This window comes from Acinonyx jubatus, chromosome F2 (assembly GCF_027475565.1).
Source record: "Acinonyx jubatus isolate Ajub_Pintada_27869175 chromosome F2, VMU_Ajub_asm_v1.0, whole genome shotgun sequence".
Taxonomy (NCBI): Eukaryota; Metazoa; Chordata; class Mammalia; order Carnivora; family Felidae; genus Acinonyx; species Acinonyx jubatus.
In genome coordinates this window covers 77,421,306-77,441,650 of record NC_069394.1, presented here as the reverse complement: position 1 = coordinate 77,441,650, position 20,345 = coordinate 77,421,306, and the positions used below count along the sequence as shown (strand labels likewise).

Genomic DNA, 20,345 nt, shown 5'->3' with positions numbered 1-20,345 from the left:
TGTTTAATGTTATTCCTTATCTTTTCTAAAGTTATGCCCTATTATATTTTTAAATATAATGATGGATTATAACTTATTATTATTCAGATGGATTATAACTTCTTATTATTCTATATATAATGTAACAAGATGTGAAAATAAACAAGTGAGAAGTTTGGAATAAAAGAAGAGAAAAGTAGGAAAAAATAAAATCATTAAGTGGGGCGCCTGGGTGGCTCAGTCAGTTAAGCGTCTGACTTCAGTTCAGGTCACGATCTCACGGTCCGTGAGTTCGAGCCCCGTGTCGGGCTCTGGGCTGATAGCTCAGAGCCTGGAGCATGCTTCCGATTCTGTGTCTCCCTCTCTCTCTGCCCCTCCCCCGTTCATGCTCTGTCTCTGTCTGTCTCAAAAATAAATAAACGTTAAAAAAAATTAAAAAAAAATAAAAAAAATAAAATCATTAAGTAAAAGATAATAAACATGTGACTTTCAGATCCTGTACACTAGGTTGAAATGAGCTAGAATTGTGCCTAGCTCCCAAAAGTGAAAGACAATCATATGATTAAAAATTCCCATAAGGCAAAATATTATGCCGTTTACTTAAAATTAGATGATGAAAGGGCTTTGCCACACCTTCATAGTTCTGATTTAGTGTATAAATTCTGAAATCAACAGAAAAAAGCATTATGTTTAACTATTACACGGTTACTTTAAAAAATACTCTAATATAAAAAAAAATCCCCCAAACGAGCAAATTAACTAAATTAAATTAGAAGGAGTTGGTTTTAGTCATTTGAACTTTTTGGTGAAAGAGTGCATTGGTCATACTTTCGTTAGGTGTGATTTACTACTTGTTAGTACGGACCCCACAGGTCTTGAGCATGGGGAGTCCTGACTCAGTGGGTGCAGGGCAAGGAAGTCTTGGTTCCAATACTTACTTAAGCTCCTGGGAATTTGCAGCCATGAGGGATTTAAGAGTCTTATCTGCTAAAGGACATCCAGAAACACTAAAGAGGGATGAGAAAAACAAAAGCAAAACACACAACACTGACATGTACAAATCCCACTCAAATGGCATCTTGAGTCTGTGAATATATGCTAAATTTACTGGTGACGGAACACTGGGAAAAATACAACCAGGTTTGAATCTGGCTTTGCCACCCTGACCGGTCTGGGCTTGTGGGCCCCTCAGTTATTTCCCACAGACTCAGGTTTGCTATCAAATGAAGGGTTTTAACCCAATGAGTCTCTCCGACTCTAGAACTCAGTGATACAATGATTACTGACTTGGAGTTCATTTCCATTGCACACCGAGCTGTGGTGGCTTAAAGGTTGAAACCAATGCCCAAAGGGAAAGCGAATCACATCAACGAAGAGGTAAGTGGAGACACTAAACCCAGATTTTTTGCATTGCTTCATCTAACACATTGACCTTTTAATTGCCCAGGGCGGAGGATGCCACATCTGAAAAGGTGAATGGTCAACCCAAGTCACTCTACTGTCTTACCTTGGTTTCACTTGAGTCCTAAAGCTAGACAGAACCAAAGCCGTGACATAAACTCTAGCTTTTGGTTTATGATCTGCATAATAGGACCAGAAAAACATTTTTGACCAAAAATCATGATTTCTACACCATATAAATAAAAAGCCAGAAGATTTAACTTCACTTTATTTCTGGGAAAAAAAAAAACCCACAAAAAACAAAAAACAAAAAAACAAACAAAAACCAAAAAAACCCAAAATGCCCCCAACCACAACTAACTCACTCTTCAATTCGGGATCCAGATACTGCCTTTCTAGAATGGGTGACAATAAGAATTTACAAAGTATTTACATTAGAATAAGATGTTGTAGGCTATCGGGTACCTGCGATGGGACGCATAGTTCCCTGTGACATGGCCACTTCCGTCACATCCTGGCGTTGGACAGCTGAGTCAAAAAATATATACATAAAGTCAAGCACTTTTCACAGATTCATTTGCTGTGTCTATAGGTTATGATGTATCGTCTCTTTTCAAGATCGGTTAGCACAGTACAGGACACGCAGGGGCTAGCGAACTAAGAACTTATGTCCTACAGGAACCAGGAGACTAGCTAGAGAAGACTGGCCAGATCTGAAGGTATTCGTTTTCTTTTCTTTTTCTTTTTTTTTAAACTAGGGGAGTCTGGGTAGCTCAGTTGGTTGAGTGTCAGACCCTTTAAAAAAATTTTTTTTTAACCTTGATTAATTCTTGATAGAGAGACAGAGCACGAGTGGGGGAGGGGCAGAGAGAGAGGGAGACACAGAGGGAGACATAGCAGGCTCCAGGCTCCGAGCTGTCAGCACAGAGCCTGACGAGGGGCTTGAACCATGAACTGTGAGATCATGACCTGAGCCCAAGTCAGACGCTTAACCGACTGAGCCACCCAGGTGCCCCTGAAGGTATTCATTTTCAATATCACATTAGTTCTCTGGCTCGAATCATGTAGGAAAGCGATGCGCAAATATATGCCCTCATGATGTTATGAGTCAACAACCAATGATGTCTGATTTCTTTGAAAATATAAATGTCCTAAACCCGTGCTTTATGATGAGAATGGCTCTTGGGCATACTGGCACCAAGTACATACCAGGTTTTAGGAAGGAATTTTTGTGAGTTTTTAAGGGAAGGGCATCAGAGTAACTTCATATACATTTTTAAAAACTGCCTGAAAAAGAAAATCTTTGAACACACGACCTCTCTCTGGAAAGGTAAGCTGACATTTTAGATGGGAAAGTTGCTGACGATACAGAAGCAGATAAGAAACTTAGTTATTAAAGCGTGGGATCCGTTTCATCTAAAGCTTGAAACCAACAAAGACAATTGCTAATTAACAACCAAAGCAGTAGGCTCTCCAGGCTACCTGCCAAAGCCTCGAGTCGGTACTGGTGCACTCCATGTTATCTCAGAAGCTGGTCACATTCTGCACATCTTATGTGTTTTAAAAATAACGTAAGGGGATTTGTTTCTGTAGTTAATAGATTCCTTGGTTTCTCAGTCATTTATTTTCCTCTGATGCTGCTCAAAAGTCACTCATTTGGAGTAAGCAGATTGACCCCAGCCTACTCAGTGCTATTTGTCACCATGTTAATCAGAGGAAAAATCAGTTACATCATTCAGGCTTCTGGTTTTCTCTGACACGCTGCCTGACGTGAAGGCTTACCCGTATGTGTAGAATACAGAGTTTACCTCTTTGAAGGGACATTTAGAGACAAATTGCCAACATCTAAGGCTTTTTGAAATACCACCATTTAAGTTTCTTTTCGTTTGTGTTTTTCCCCTGTGAGCTACTTTCTAATCAATTTCTGGTAATCTAAAGAGACTAGAAGACTCAGAACATTTCCATCTCTCAGGGAGATGTTTGATTTTCAGGGCTGGATCTAAGCTGAATCACCTAGCTCTTCCCCCATCACTTTCCCTAGATGGGTTCTCAGAAGGGAAAATGCAAAAGCTATAGATGTATGTAAACAAGTAAAGAGAAAAAAAAAAGAACAAAGATCAACATTTGAGCTGAGTGATCTTGCAAGTGCCGTTCACCCACTAAAGGAAGAAACAATCTCTTCTGAACACTAAAGCAACTGGAATATTCAGAGCGTGAGAGATGTGTTTAATTGCCTGGGAATCCTCGCTTTAGAAATGCATGGCCACCTAGTGTGCAAAAACAGCATTGTATGTACTTTATTTTATTATTTCATTTCATTTCTATTTTTAAATGACTCCTGTTAATACTGCCAGGAGAGGCAAGGAAGTGCCAGTGATTTTTAAATCAATCAGCTAAAATTATTTAGGAGGTAAAATAATAAAGCTAATTAATTAATTTAATTAGCTGCTAATTACTTTTTTTAAGTTTGGTGGTATAAAGAGGTCGAAGAATAAAGAAAGGATTGGAGATGTCCGTGTTGTGGGAAAAGCTTTTGTTTCAGATTCTGATAGCTGGCTTAAATTACAAATCTTCAGGGGCACCCGGGCAGCTCAGTCGGTTAAGCGTCCGACTTCAGCTCAGGTCATGATCTCGTGGTTTGTGGGTTCGAGCCCCGCGTCGGGCTGTGCTGACAGCTCGGAGCCTGGAGCTTGCTTCGGATTCTGTGTCTCCCTCTCTCTCTGCTCCTCCCCCACTTGTGCTCTGTCTCTCAAAAATAAATAAACATTAAAAAATGAAAAACAAAAACAAAACAAAAACAAAACAAAACCAAAACAAGTCTGCAATGAAAAATCTTACCCAATCACATGGGCCTAACTAGTTGGGCAAAATCTTCTGGGAAGGTTTGCAAATGAAAGTATTAACCTTGGAGAAAGGAAACACGCTAGTTCCTTTAGTAAGTGGCCTCAAATTCTAAGACTGTTTATTCTAATCAACATTAAAAAATTCTATTTTGAGGGGCACCTGGGTGGCTCAATTGGTTAAATATCCAACCCTTGATTTAGATTCAGGTCATGACCTCTCAGTCGTGAGATAGAGCCCCTCCCAGGTTCCAAGCCCAGCGGGAGTCTGCTCGGATTCTCTCGCTCCCTCTCTTTCTCCCTCTCTTTCAAAAATAAACAAACATTAAAAACAATCCTATTTTGGGGCACGCGGATGGCTCAGTCAGTTAAGCCTCTGACTCTTGGTTTCTGCTCAGATAACGATCTCACAGTTCGTGAGTTCGAGCCCCTCATCAGGCTCTGTGCTGACTGTGTGGAGCCTGTTTGGGATTCTCTCTCTCTCCGCCCCCCCCCCCCCCCGCTCTGTTCTTCCCCCACTTGTGCTCACTCTCTCTCTCTCAAAATAAATAAAAAAACTTTAAAAAATCTTGTTCTGCAAACAGTTTCCGGTAAGTAATTAAGGTACATTTATCTGTTAGAAACACAAAGCAAAACATAATTTTTAAAAAGGATGAAACTATAGAGTAGCCAGACTTTAACAAAACCAGTGAACTACTGCAGTTACATGAAGATCAACGCTATCTGATCTGGAAGATGCGGAAAGAGCCACGAGGTCTCTACAGAGTTAATTTCCCAGGAATTCAAGACTGTATTCCCAAAACTGTTCCCAATATTTTCAGAGCCTTCCTCTTTCCTGTTTGCTTTGTCCCAGCAAGAAGTGCCCACTGCAGGGGCACCTGGGTGGCTCAGTCAGTTGAGCTTCCAACTTGGGCTCAGGTCATGATCTCGCGGTCTGTGGGTTCGAGCCCCGCGTCGGGCTCTGTGCTGACAGCTCAGAGCCTGGAGCCTGCTTCGGATTCTGTATCTCCCTCTCTCTCTGTTCCTCCCCCACTTGTGCTCTCTCTCAAAATAAATAAACTTTAAACAACAATTAAGAAAAATAAGAATAAGTAGTGAATCCGACGTCTGAGAAAGGGCACATGGTCCAGTGTGAAGGGAACTCAGCCAGTTCCTCACTGACACCACACGTACTATGGAACTTCCCACCAACTGTCTTCAGAAACTGGATTTCAAGGGGCGCCTGGGTGGCTCAGTCGGTTAAGCGTCCGACTTGGGCCCAGGTCATGATCTCACGGTTCGTGAGTTCAAGCCCTGCGTTGGGCTCCATGCTGATGGCTCAGAGCCTGGAGCCTGCTTTGGATTCTGTGTGTCTCTCTCTCTGCCCCTCCCCTGCTCTGTGTCTGTCTCTCTCTCTCTCTCTCTCTCTCTCAAAAATAAACATTAAAAAAATTAAAAAAAAAAAGAAGTGCCCATCACAAAATAATCTCACTTCATTTTTCTGTTCAAAATGACAATGCAGGTTAATTATCAATCTTTCACACTACATTTAGTTTGGAATGACTCTGACGTTTTGCAAATATTGACCTTTAAAGGATGAAAATTTGCCATTTTTGAAGGGATTTAAAATAAGATGCAGACACAAAATCCATACAAAGTTTTCTCCCGCGAGGGAGCAAGTATATGGCTGACCCCAGGTCACCTCTGGGAAGAAACAGTGTTCGGTGAAATTGAACCTTTAGTGTGTTTGGTACTATACCCATCACACTGTTCCAGCCACCAGGCTCCAGGTGAACATTAAGTTCTTTATGAAGTCCATAAAGAATGTAATCTGAGATTACTTAAATATCAGTTACAGGTCAAGCCAATACACCGATGTTGCCCTAGGAATAATTTCATCGAACACTTCTATGTGCAAGGTTTGCAACAGCATTTAAGATGTGTTCCCTGCTCCCGATTCATGTTTGTGCAGCTGGGAAAGAAGAGGCAGCATGGTAAATATTATTTACCAATGGCGTGGATGTAGGAGAACACAAAATCAATGAAAGAAGAACCCCCCTGCCCCCCTGCCCTCCTGCCCCCCTGCTCTAGTGGGGGAGGCAGACAACAGAGAATGCAGGCGAGCAAAACGTAGGAGTGTGTTAAATACTGAGGGCCCACAGGAGATCTGGGAAAGAGGATGGGAGCATGAGGGCTGGGGGTGGGGGGCGGCTACAGTAGCCAGGAAGACCCGTCAGGGCAGTGACATCTGAGAGAAGAGTCGAGGGAGATCCCTGCAGAAGTCCGTGGTGTGATGGATGGAATGGCAACAGTGAGGCCGTGAAGCCTTAGGGGAAAAGCAGAAGGGGTGGCTGGTGGGGAGGGAGGGGCAGGGTCCTACCGAGAAGGGACAGCTCATCGCCCACGGGCCCTTGGAAGTGGAGGTGACATAGGCCTGGGAGTCCTTGGAGCAGAGATGGTTCCAACATCATCCTACATCCAAAGGACTGAGTGTAGACAGAGGAGAGAAGAGGTTCCAGGACTGAGCTCTGAGACATTCTGCCTTTGGAAGGCTGTCCAGGAGTCTAAGAAGGGGTCCTAGGTGAGGTGGAAACTGTCCTGAAGTGTGGTTCCCTAGAAGGTGCTGGAGACAGAGCAGGAAGTGATTAGCTCTGCTGAATCCTGCAGCCCCGGCAAGTAAGGTCAAGGGGACCAAGAACTCACACCAGATGGGTCCCCTGGAGAACTTGGGGACGCTTTGGGCGGAACGGTGAAGGCACAAGCCTGTCTGAGAGAAATTCAGGGGAGAAACTGAGTCACGCAGTAGAGGCAGCTTTCTTGAAGAGACGGGGGCTGAGGTGAAAGGCAGGTCAGGAGAAGGCTTTTAAGTTTTCTTACTAGAAAAATTTAAACATACTTTTATGCTGAGGGATTCAGAAGAGAAGGAACAGATGCTGGTGCCTAAGTGGAAGGGTTACTTTTTGCTAGAAAGTCTCATTGATTGGCAGCTTTAAATATATTTGTGTAAGAATGCGCTTTAATATTTCACCACGTACACAGAGAGAATATTTTCTTGCATTTCGCTCCCTCACTCACGTTAAACACAACCCAGCCAGGACTATCCCGCCTGCTGGGGATGTAAATGTAGAAAACCAGCGGCTCCTGCCTTGTCTTTGCCTGAAACCCCCTTCGCCTCTCCCCTTCCTCACTTACCACCGTCTATCCTGGTATCTCTACTCCCCTGCCCGACAACTCGGGAGAAGGAACTTAGCGGCGCCTCCGGTCTGACAGGCCCAGGTCAACTCATGTCCGTAAGGAATTTGTGTGAATCGCGCCCTAAATTCTGACGACACACGGTCGCCCGTCTCCAAGGCTGGCCGAATGAGGCTGTGAGAGCCGGGCGAGGTCCACAATCTTAGTTTTTGTCACTGCACTGATGCGGTGGCTGTCCCTGTGCTGTCCCTGCGCACAAACTTCTCTGAATTTCCCCACCTCGTGCTCCCTTCTCTGCCTCCATGACTTTGTAAGACCCATTTTCCCAAGGTTTGTTCAGCATTTTCTTAACCACTTAGGGTGCAAGCCAATAATACCCAATGCCCAGTTTGGCATTTTGTTAGCTTTTTGTTCCCATGGCAATCATTTGCCACGGTCACCCTCCCGAACCTCTAAACGGCCTCATTTCTGCATTCTCTGTGGGCTTCTGTTTTCACACTGCTCAGGTGTGTTCCTCAAGTTCTGTAATGAGCACTCTGTCCCTTTCTTTCTAGACTTTCTCTAGCATCCTCTCCCAGGAGCCACTGCCTCATGATCTCATGTCTGAATCTCTACGTCGGTGTCTCAGGTGACCTTCCTGACACAGTCCCCGAGGGCCTCCAGCTTCACAATCATTCTGTGCACTGTTCCCCCTGAGGTATACACCCTTAGCTCACTTCTCTGTCTAAAACCCACGGCTTGCTAGTGCAAACCTGCAACCAGGCCCTCTTCTCTGCTGCTTGGCTCCATTCTCACTCTCTCTCCAGGTCCAGCTGGCCCTCAGGGCTCAGCTCAGGGCCTCTGCCCGCCTCCCCCGCCCCCCCCCCCTTCCCGGAACCTGGTCCCTGTTCCCAGCCTCTACCGCAGTCTTAGCTGGTGCTTACTGCCATCGGGTGCCCTGGTCTTCAAACTCTTCTGAGTCACAGAACCCTTTTCTCAAAGGGATGATGGAAACCATTACCTCCCCTACCCAAGAAATCATTTACATGAAATGCTGTCGGGTTCACACACTCCCTGAAGCACTGCCTTGGATCTTCTGGGGTCAGTAGGGTCAGATTAAGAACCTCTGATCAAAACATAAACATTTCTTCAACTCATTCAACCAACCCAGAAGCAACATTCTCTATCCCTACACCCCGTTCATTTCCTTGGAGACACTTTCTGGAAGGGCAGAGTTTGTCTGCTCCTATATTCCCAGCATCTATATGTGCCTACTAACACATGGTAGGCATGCGAAAAATTGTTACTGAAGGGGCGCCTGGGTGGCTCAGTCAGTTAAGTGTCCGACTTCAGCTCAGGTCACGATCTCACCGCTCGTGAGTTCGAGCCCCGTGTCGGGCTCTGTGCCGACAGCTCAGAGCCGGGAGCTTGCTTCGGATTCTGTGTGTCCCTCTCTCTCTGCCCCTTCCCCGCTCATGCTCTGTCTCTCTCTCTCAAAAATAAACATTAAAAAAATTTTTTTAAATTATTACTGAATAAATTAACAATTGTTCCACTGCCATAGAGAGAACAGCTAGACCCAAGTAGTCTTAAAAAGATGTGCCTTCTTAAGAATGGATTCTGGATCTGGGGCACCCGGGGGGCTCAGGTGGTTAATCATCCAACTCTTGATTTGGCTCAGGTCACGATCTCGTAGTTTGTGGGACTGAGCTCCGTGTCGGGCTCCATGCTAACAGTGCAGAGGCTGCTTGGGATTCTCTATCTCCCTCTCTCTCCGCCTTTCCCTTGCTTGTGCTCTCTCTCTCAAAATAAATAAATAAACTTAAAAATAATAAAAATAATGGAAAATAAAGAAGAATGGATTCTGGATCTTTCACTCCATCATCACCACTGACTGTAGAGCATCGCTACACTCATCATGGTGAAAACAGTAATTGATTTCTAACAGAATCCCCAAATTAAATGTAAAAATTCCTCTTCAAAAAGAAAAAGCTGGACTCTGCTTTGTTTTTGTTTTGTTTTGTTTTTAATTTTAGAGAGAGAGCATAAGCAGGGCAGAGGGACAGAAGGAGAGACAGAGACAGACAATCTTAAGCAGGCTCCACACTCAGCATGAAACGTGGCTTAGGGCTTGATCCCACGATCCTGGAATCATGACCTGAGCCAAAATCGAGCGTCAACCGACTAAGCCACCCAGGCACCCCGGTCTCCGCCTCCCAGGAAAATCTGTGAGTCTGCGAGGGAGGTTAGACCGACGGGTAGTAAGTTTTTCGTATCATCTGTGTGATAACAATACTGTTAATTATGTTATGGAAAGGAACATTAATTTACTGACAGGTACTTAGTATTTATTGTAAAATCAAAAAGAAAATGGCTGCCGCCTGTATTTCAAACACAGGTGTAATATTTTAAAATTTTCAATGCAATAATTGTTCAGATTCTCATTAAATGTGATTAATTTATCAAAAAAAATTTCAATAGGAACATGAATTAATGTACTTCCCCATTAAAAAAATATTTATGCCTTTAGTGGACAAAATACAATAATCTTACGTAGAATACTGTGACCTAGTCTATGCCACAGGTAGTAATAGTTATCACAAAATGAGAACATTCTGCCTGCTAGGCATTTTATATATTCTTATAGACTACTTCATTAGATTTTCACAATTTCATGAGATGGCTATTGATATCCCTGTTATACATTTAAGAAACTGGAGGTTCAAATGAGTTAAAAAACTTTGTCTAAGGCCATGAGACTAGCAACTGGTACGATGAAGACACAACAAAACAAAGCACAACGAAAGATTTTGATGAGCCAAACAGAACAAAAAATGTAAACATTTCTAATTGTTTTATATTGGTTTTGTGTTTTTAAATCATTTCTTAGCATGAAGTCTCGTCATGTACACTTTGATTTTTGTAATTCTCTTAGTTCTAAGCAGAAATTTCGGTACATATTGAACACTTAACTATCGACTGGTTGAAATTGTCCTAAAACATTCCGAAAATCAGCTACACAAATCAGGATATGATTACTCAAAATTATGAACTTGAGTCTCCTAATTCTAGAATCTCGCAGAATATGCCGTTGAAGATGACTTACGTAATGAGCTCTTTTTTGAGGTCCCTCGCGTGGAGCTTGGGTTTAGGACTTGGTATGGAGGCCTCTCCAGGAAACTTTTTTTCCTCTAAATTTTCTAGAGAGCTCGCAGGGTCTTTCTGGAAAAAATAAATTAAAAAAAAAATACAGAAGCACAGAAGGCATTAGGGAACCCGAAAAGACAACTGTATATGAAGTCATTAGGGTGGAATTTGAGTTTTAGCTTAATGACTTAGCTGAAGTTCCTCATTGGATTTGTACTCAAAATTAATGAGCTAATAAAGTATAATGATATCCTGATTAGGATGGACCTCTATCCTTGGTGAAGAAAAGAAAATTCTAATTCATGAGGACATTTTGGCAAATATAACTACAGAGGCATTTCTTGAGCTATATGGTGAATATGTTTCTGATTTTATTGCATAATGAATGTTTCCTGGAGAATGTAGAAATAGTTCTTTACATACACAGCAGTCATTGGTAAAACAAAAGAAATATTGCAAAAGTGAACCACAAATTTTTAAATGAAAAAGAATAAGTAAATTTAGGTTAACAAAATGTTCTTTCTGATATACAAAAAGTTAACATTTAAATTGTTTAAGGATGTAATAATTGGTCCACAATATGTAGGCATTTGGTTTGATCTTTCTGGATAATTGCTTTTATTCTCACATCATTTCCTATTTTCTTAAGTTACCTCTTTTGCTTAGTATCTTGTTAATGCTTTTACTCACTGGATGGAATTTCTTGCTGGCTTACCCCTCATTTTTGTGGCCTTCTTTTAAGCTTAATACTGATCTTGATTTCATAAGGAAGATTTATTAATCCTTTCAAATAACTTATATACCGTCTGATATATTATCTTACAGAAAACTAATGATGGTTTTCCTCAATTACATAATTAGCTTACATTCATCCTTAAGCTTATATCCAGTAAATATAATGCTTCCTGGATTTAATATTAAAATCAGATTAACTAATATGGAAAACTATTCTAATTCTCAAAAGTACTGATCTGTTGAAAATGAGAAAACTATTCTGAATTATTCAAGGTAAATCTCATTTAAGTCAAATGGATATAAAAATGTGATGGCAAAATATAATATATATAATAAAACGTATATAATATATTTTAATAATTCTGAGTCTACACTCAAAATCAGTGGGAAAACAAACTCCCTGGGTTTTCCCAAGGAAAAATTCAAACCTTGAGCTCAGTCATAAAGGCACGTGTAATCATTTTCATTAATTACTGGGATAACAATTCGGCTGTTTTCCACAAAACCACACAGCGGTAAATACATTGGTAAACCATCTCAAGTAACACCGTCCGCAGACCAAATTAATAAAACCTGGTTTGGTCCAACTTCTTTCTGTATATTCTTTATAGTGCTAAGTATTCCATTGTATTTAATGGATATATGTTGAAAATAGTAGGAGATCATAATGCACCGTTTAAAAATAAAGAGAAATGGATGCCTGATAGTAGTTGCTTTCTAAGATACAAAAAGAAATGCTACTTTGACGCTCCTTCCATGGAATCTACAGCAAAATAGACGGATGGCGCTTATCTTTTTCAGGCTTTACAGTGTAAATGCCTAACATGAAGCAACTCCTAATTATAAGACCTTAAACCTGATAATACCACCATTTGGGGCTATCTGGAGTCCACCCGGGGAGTGTTTTCTGCTATAATTTATAAATGTCTTGGCTTTTTGAAAGTAGACACAAATGCTGAATCCAACATTGTCTCAGTGTGAAACAGCCTTTGTTTTTCTGTCTAGGTGCTGAATTTTTTTTAAAAATGGCATAAAATGAAAAAGAGCCTTTTATTATTTTCTTCATGATAAAATTAAGAACAAAGTATTCCTAAAGGTGTGTACATTTATGGATGAACATAAAAACATATAAAGTTTATAAGCTATTGTTGAACTGCGGAATCTATACATTATGAGAGGCAAGAGAATAAGGGATTTTGAAAGAAATGATCACTTATGAAAATTTATGCTATTATTGTGACTAAAATGTATATAAACATAATGCTTGCAGAATGTATGGCATTTAATTTGGAATAGGAACATGTGGTAACGTTTTAATAGGATAATTTTATTGGATATGACCTTTTAAATATTTCGCAGCTTCTTAGAAAAACTATGGACTCTTATGCACGCAATTACATTATGAAATAACTGTCTTTTTCCCCCTTTTCTTCACTCAGCATCCTACCCCTAGAAACCTGCAGAGAGCATATACACAGACGACCATCACTGAAAGAATTCCTAATTTTGTTGCACAAGCATTTTATACTAGAAAAAATTTTAAACAGCACCCAGTAAAAAATAAGTCAATATCATTTGGCAGAATTTTTTTCAAAATTTCAACTATAATTTTAAAAATAATAATTTTATCCTCTGGACATGTAAGAGAGAATGCAGTATATATGCATTGCATTTAGAAAGTATATGGGTGCAATGAAATCCCTTTAATGTACAGATGGAAGTTTATATTGATTTCAGTAAAGGCCAGAACATAATGGTAACATGAATAACAGATAATAGCATCTGGCACTTTTAACATTTTAAGCCCTGAAATCTTTGGAGAACTGACAGTTGAATGCAACTGACAGCCCTAGTTATTTCTCCGCACTTTCCTTTCGAGATATTTTGAGTTTTTTCCAGATTCAGGATTTTTTTTTTGCAGGGGGCATCTGGACAGGCTATTGCACTGAGAGAGACAGACAATATTTTCTGAAAATTACCACCAAAATTAAGCAACTGTTGTGCATATGAACTAGATAACAATGAATTAGAAATAATCGCTCTGTTTCTGGTTGTGTGTGCGTGTACGTGTGTGAGTGTCCTGTGTGGCAGGGCGCGGGGAGGCGGTGGAGGTGGGAACGCGCAGGACGGGGGTGTCAGAGCGGAACTGACCACTCTTCACAGCTTATGGCCTGGGCGGAGCACAGCATCCCATTGGGCTCACTGGAAAAGTGTGGTCACGTCCTGTAGATCAGGGTCAAGGGGGGCTTGGTCCACTGTTGCCTTGGCCACATCTCGACAAGTACCGTTTCTTCATTGTTCTCTTCTTCCCTTTCCTTTCTAATTTCTCAATATTTCCCGGCTGTCACCATTACTTGATGTGCTTTTTAATCTTTTCCTTCTCTTTATTTTCACCCTTCTCCTCTTTCTTCATTTTAGGAAATCCCAGGCCCATTTCTTAATTTCTGTATGACCAAGGACCAACAACTTTACCTCTTCGAGTCTCAATTTTCTCCTCCAAAAACTCTGACCATAATCCTGCTTTTCAGGATTGTTAGGATGATGAGACACTGTGTCTAAAGATCCCTTATCTTTATCCTTACGGTGTCCCTCTATTACTTTCGCAACGAGGACAATGAATACAATCTATTTTTCAAAATAGTAACTATCAAGTATCACAGTTTTCATTTACAAGATTCAGAACAGGGAGAAAAACATTGTCTGTTTGTAGATTACCTTGGCGCAGAAGGAGGCACAAAGAACGAGGGCTGAGAAATTGTCTTAGGGAGTCACAGTGCTTTAGAAACACTTTTGTGTGTGTGTGTGTGTGTGTGTGTGTGTGTCCCCATCAGGTATAGTTTCCCCAAGCAATGAATTGCTCATGGTCAAATAACTGTGACAATAAATATTAAGCTTAAAAAATATTGTCAACTCAAACCTAGGACAAGCACTTTGACCCAAGAACTCACTTAGCATCTTCAACGTCCTCTTTTGTTATTCTTAGTGACACTGAATTTCCACACAGCTTCTGGATTCCAGATTTTAGAATGCTTAGGTTGTAAACAGTAGCAGTAAAAGTCTCTACTGTCAGACCTGAAGTAAGTTAGCCTTTCTGAAAAGAGCAGAAATCTAATCTAAACAAATCCATTTTCTCCACAATTTCGCTGGGAAACAAAACACTGTCACAGATATACAAGCATTAGATAAGAACACACTCTAGTTGAATCTCCAGGGTGAATCCAGATTTTTTTTGGAATTACGTAGATAAATGAGATTGGAAATAAAGATAAAATATTTATTATGAGACCTCATTTTCTGGCTGATAAGACGTATAGCCAAGGAGGGTTCCTCAGGCACTTACTAGACCCCCAAATGGGAAGTGTGTCTCAGAATGTGAATGCAATGTTGACATTGTTGCTGATGCCAAAAATTATAACCAAGATCAAACAATACAAGAAACCTTAAAGGAAAACAAGAACCCACTTGACACAAATTTTCTTCATTACTACTCAAGACTGAATCAGTATGTCTGACACCGGAGGGAAGATTTCTGGTGACTGTTGACCATGGTCCATTTATAGCACAGTCACAAGGGTGGGGACAGAACGTCTACATCCCACCCTGCACATGACATGGAGATACTCCCAAACAAGGTGGGTGTTGTCCTCATGGGATCCATCCAAGAATACGACACAGTTATGCTTACTTTGTAAATACCATACTTCATGTGACATAAGACTTTTTACCAAACCCTTAACAATAGATCTTCTGACTAGGATTTGGCTGCCTTTTGGTGGTGTAGAGTGGGATGAGCCGTGGTCTTCTCAGCTCTTGGACTAGCTGGTGATTGAGCAGTTTGGGAGGGTAGGCCTGTTCTCTACAGCTGGCTACTACAGAGGGGGACTGAATCAACAGTCTTGAAAGGAAAGAAAGAAGGAAGAAGGGAGGGAAGAGGAAAGGAAGGGATGAAGGAAGGAAAGAAAGAAGGAAGGAAGGGAGGAAAGAAGGAAAGAAAAAAGGAAGAAGGGAGGGAGGAAGGAAGGGATAAATGAAGGAAAGAAAGAAGGAAGAAGGAAGGGAGGGAAGAAAGAAGGAAGGAAAGAAAAAAGGAAGAAGGGAGGGGGAAGGAAGGGATAAAGGAAGAAAAGAAAGAAGGAAGGAGGGAGGAAGAAAGAAAGAAGGAAGAAGGGAGGGAAGAAGGAAGGAAGGAAAGAAAAAAGGAAGAAGGGAGGGGGGAAGGAAGGGATAAAGGAAGAAAAGAAAGAAGGAAGGAGGGAGGAAGAAAGAAAGAAGGAAGAAGGGAGGGAAGAAGGAAGGAAGGAAGAATTGCAGAAACAACCCAATCTTGTGATCACTATGTCACATTTATGCTTCTTTACGTCAACGTAAGCTCTCAGATGTTAAAAATCAAATTAGTATTTCCCCCAAAACTTTCTGAACTTCAAAAAGCTCAAAAAGGTGATGGACACTTCCAAAGACAGTAGCTATTTTAGTTCTTTGAACGTATCAACCAGCAAGTATCAACAAGTTTCCTGACAGCAAAGCAAAATGAACCACTCCTGTAACAGGGTCCCATTTGTAATGATATAGTCTAAACAGTGGAGGTTTCTGGCCATGAATTCTTTTGAATGACTCTAAGTCAGGACTAATCAGACTAAGCCAGGTGGCTCAAACTATGGAGATGAAGGCTTGGTGAATCCTGCACAGTGACATCTGGCTTTCAAGGGTGAAACCACTCCAAAGAGAACCAAATACACAGATGCATCTCCTTGACTTTGGGATTGATACAATCTAGACGCCCAACGTTCATGATCCACATACCTCGGCCAATGGCTCTATCTATATGTAGATATCCTAATAGTGCCTTCATGAAACCAAGGGAATGAATCTGACACTTATCCCTGATTCTTACTTATCCCTGATTTGACTTCATCTTCTACCCTCTGGTTCAGAAAGAACGAGTACGTTGGCATTTCAGTGCTGGGTTATATATGGCACCTTACAGGCCTCTGTATTCTGAAGGGATGAATAATATAATCTCTCATTCAGTGCACACAATTGCAGCCCAAATGGGGATACGATGTACTATGGCGACGTCATTTTAGGTAAGTGACAGGAAAAGTTGGATACATTTCTCAATTTCTGATGAAATTTTAAGATCACCACTTTACCAGAGTCTGAAACAAGGTACAGAATTATGTATTGTCTACACAGGAATACGAAAAATAATTCAGGAGGAACAAAAAGCTAAGAATACTGTCCAATCATGCTGTGTCTTAAGCTTAGTGATTGACATATTGAAACAATACCTCTTTCTCCTCCTCTGTCTTCCCGTGAGTTTTGCTATAGTTGATAGGAGTGTCCCAGCCCTCTTGATCACAGAGAGCCTGATAGAAGGCTGCATTGACCAAAATGCTGCTTGTTTTGAATGGGGAAGAGGAAGGAGTTGGAATAGAAGTGTTAGAGGAAGTTAGGGGTGCAGCTTTGTCCAGGATTCGATTTTTTTTCAGGCTTAAGTCCAATGTGCCATTTTCATCCACTTCTATCTCGGCTCCCTGGTATACAATAGGAAACAGAAAAACATTTAAGCAGTTTGCAGTTACAGCTAGCCATGTGGGGCTTTTAAGGGATCATTTTAAATGCAAGCTTTTATGTAAGTATATCTGATTTAAAATCTAGCTTTCTGATTTGCTTTGGTTAATGTTCAATTCTTAGGCAGACTTTTAAGAGCAGTGCCATTAGCGAGCTTCGTGTTTCTGGGTTTAAACAAAGTAGAGCCTAATATAAATAAGATGTTCCAAACGCTAAATGTATTGGCTAACCCTGTTTCATGTATTTTTTTGAAGTTTAGCTTTAAATCTCCTTTCCTGGCTTGCAGAATTATCACTCTCAATTCATCATTTATAGCATTAACACTTGAGTTTATAAAAAGGCACAGCACTCCTTCCCAGCTCGCCCCCCCCCATCACAGTATTAGCCTAACACAAATAAATGCAAAAATAACCAGCTGCAAGAGAATTTTTATTGAAATACTAGATTCATAGGAACGTGACCTTTTACCCTGGGTGACTGAAACCAGAAAAGCTTTGTTACGTTGTGGGGGCGGGGGTGGGAGGCCAGATAGGGCAAACCGTTGCTGACTGGGGGGAAGGGGGGGCGGTAGGTAGCAGTTGCCATCGGGGCTGCTTGGGAGTAAATTACACAGTGAAACTGCACAACAAAGATGATTATTTTCCAGATACTTAGTATGAAACTAAAACTCACGATACCTCACAGCCTTTCTCCTTGGGATACCTTGGCTATGTTTCCGTTGTTGTTGTTTTTTAAGGTTCAAGGCCCAACAACTGCTCAGGTGCTCCGGATCGTCCAAATGATGCATTGCTAAGGACGGCCTCTGTGCTCTCGTCCACTGTGGTCGCCGCCATCCAGTAACTCAGAACGCGGGACAGCGTGCTGGGCTCTTTCCTAACTGGGCCAGATAAATACCTCTCGGGTATTTTCACTATCATCTACCAATTCACAATTAAATCTTGGACAATGTCTCTGCTTTTTTTTTTTTTCCTTTTGGCTGGCAAAGCAGGAGGTCTCTTTGAATACGTTAGCAAGATCCCTAACACATATGGTAGCCAGTTACTTCCCGGGGGATTTATTTTAACTCCCCATTTACACTCTGCCTCCCCCGCCCCCCAACAGTTGCCACTGAAGGGTGGGCCAAGGTAGCCGCCTCCAAAGGCTCGCTGCTTGCACCTGATCAGAAAATAAAACCCCTCTTCTGTTCACTTGTTTCACCTGCAAAGTTCCTATTTTCAACCTCTCAGCCCATGAGGTAGATATGCTTTATTAAATTTGCGGGAGGTAAATATACTTCTAATATGTTTGTGCTAAGATGCTTTGGCTATATCTTTCTGTCCTTTTTAGTAAATAGTTTAATCTCCTGTGATAGTTTTAAGCCCTGAATTTGACAGTGCAGCTTATCCGGGATAATAACTTAGTAACCACAACATCTTATGCCATCTGTATAATATCAAATACGTTTTTATACCAGCATTAATAAACCTTAGTTACAAAAATCCAAGATATTAACCATATCCGTGCCATGTGCTTTCTCTGGGATCTAACAATGTATTCTGCTGTGAGCCCATCGAAATAATTCTTGGCATCATAGCTGATATGTAACTATAGCAATGAAACAGAGCTATAGTAATCAAGTTTAATGGCCAATGTGAAGTAAAATGCTAAATATTGTAGTTGCTGACATTTTTCATTAAAAAAATAAAAAACTTGGGTTAAGACTGCACAACCAACATTCACATAAAATTCCAGACCTCTGTGACAGATGGCTTAGGAAAAAGAAGCCATGTGACTGGGCTGCAGAGTTTTATAGTGCAAAACCCATAAATAGTGCAGATTCGATCTCCCTGAAAAAAATATCAACTATTCCAAGACAACACAGATATATATATTTTAGTTTTTACAGAAGAAAATCCAAATAGTAAATAAAAAATTAGAGATTCTCAGAGTTGTTATGATTCTACATCTTGAGTAATAATGAGCTGATTGGGGGGGGAAAATCACTCCTAATGTTTAAAAGAGGCACTCTTGTACATCCCGCGCCCCAGCCGGCTGCTCTGAGCACCTGACTTGACAGGGAGAAAGCACGTTTGGGTAGCAGGGTACAGATGGGCTTTAAGTGAGCGCACAGATGCATTCAACAATTACACACAGTACCAGAGAAGGGTCCCTTTCTGCCCATAGATGGGTGGATCACACGTTTACTGCATGGATTTTTATTCACAGCCGTATCAATAGACACCACTTCTGTCTGTGCCTGAACCTCCAAAAGGAAGCGCAAAAAGGAGGGGGTGGTGGGAGAGGCCGTGATGTGGACCCCCACCGCCACCTTCTCATATTCTGATTTCTCAAAGTGCCATTCCAGACCCTTATTTTAATCATATCAATTTAAATTTAAAGGTTTTTTTGAGGGTAGACGTCGGTCTAATACTATCCATGCACTCTCCAACTTAGGAGCGACACCAAACACCATCACTTTCAGCCACTTTTGAGGTACAGGTGCCACGCAGGATGTATTTATTAATTACATTATTGAGAATCCATATTTGGGAAAAGAAGATTGGAAAAATACTGTTCCTGCCTTCCAGAAGTGTGTGTTATGCATAGAGGAGATTGTCAGGAAAGGTAATTTAATAGACATAAGTTATTATTCAACTGAAAGTTGAAATAATTATTCGTTAAAATCCTTATTGGTATTATAGAATAAGAGGTGATTCGGATGTCCACCAACAGCGAAATGATTAATGAAATTATGCTACATCTATTTAATGGCACATTATGCAACCAGTAAAATGATATTGATGAGGCTTCTGTTGCAATCAGGAAAAGATGTCTGTCACGGAAAGCAGGAAACAACCCCGAATCCCTATTTTGCTTACAACCAGGGGGGAAAGGGTAGACATTCGTTTTCTGAAGAACAAAAGGGAAAACACAGAAATTACTGTGCTTGGATTTAGAAGGTAGTCTTAAAGCAAGCCTCCAATATTATCCAGGCAAATGGCAGTGTTATATTGTTTTAATAATGAAAAAGTATACATTCAAAGATGGCGATGAAGTAAAAGCAAAAAGAGAACTTTATCTTAAATGTTCTGCCTGTGAAAATTATTAACTCTCAAAACACAGATATAACAGGACAGCCTTGTTTTCCTTATTCGACAAGGTTTCCATGAACACAGGATAGGCCGTCTTTCCCTTTTTGACTTGGCTAACAGGAGTGCAGACATTAAGCGTCCCTCCGCTTAGGCTGCTGCCGCGATTAGCCCCCGACTTTCACCTTCTGGCTCATGTTCTTCCACTTTTGCTGCCAGATGCTTTGTTTGGAGAGGATCTTTTCTGTATTGAAAGCTATCTGATGTTGTCAAAGCACGTAGGGTATTAATAATAAAATATATATATATATGTAATATATATTACTATATAGTACCTGAGCATCAAAACTATTAAGTTCAGAGTATTAGCTTATGAAGTGTGCTCAATATAAATAGAATGACGGAATTCAGGGGAGAAATCCGTGTCTGACATAAGGTATGAAATTAAAATAAA

The 20,345-nt window shown here is 40.9% G+C and overlaps 1 protein-coding gene across 9 annotated transcripts in view; it reads right to left on the bottom strand.

The window, feature by feature from the left end:
- LOC106974065 (suppression of tumorigenicity 18 protein) overlaps nucleotides 1-20,345 on the bottom strand; it is a 252,928-nt gene that overhangs the window by 19,532 nt on the left and 213,051 nt on the right. For 8 of the 9 annotated variants that reach the window (XM_053208357.1, XM_053208358.1, XM_027042836.2 and 5 more), the window contains 4 exons: nucleotides 16,541-16,786; nucleotides 10,477-10,592; nucleotides 1,846-1,908; nucleotides 918-986 (listed from right to left, as the gene is read on the bottom strand). In XM_053208357.1, coding sequence (XP_053064332.1) covers nucleotides 918-986; nucleotides 1,846-1,908; nucleotides 10,477-10,592; nucleotides 16,541-16,786 — 494 coding nt within the window. The remainder of the gene's footprint in view (nucleotides 1-917; nucleotides 987-1,845; nucleotides 1,909-10,476; nucleotides 10,593-16,540; nucleotides 16,787-20,345) is intronic. The other variant, XM_027042840.2, reaches the window with a different exon arrangement.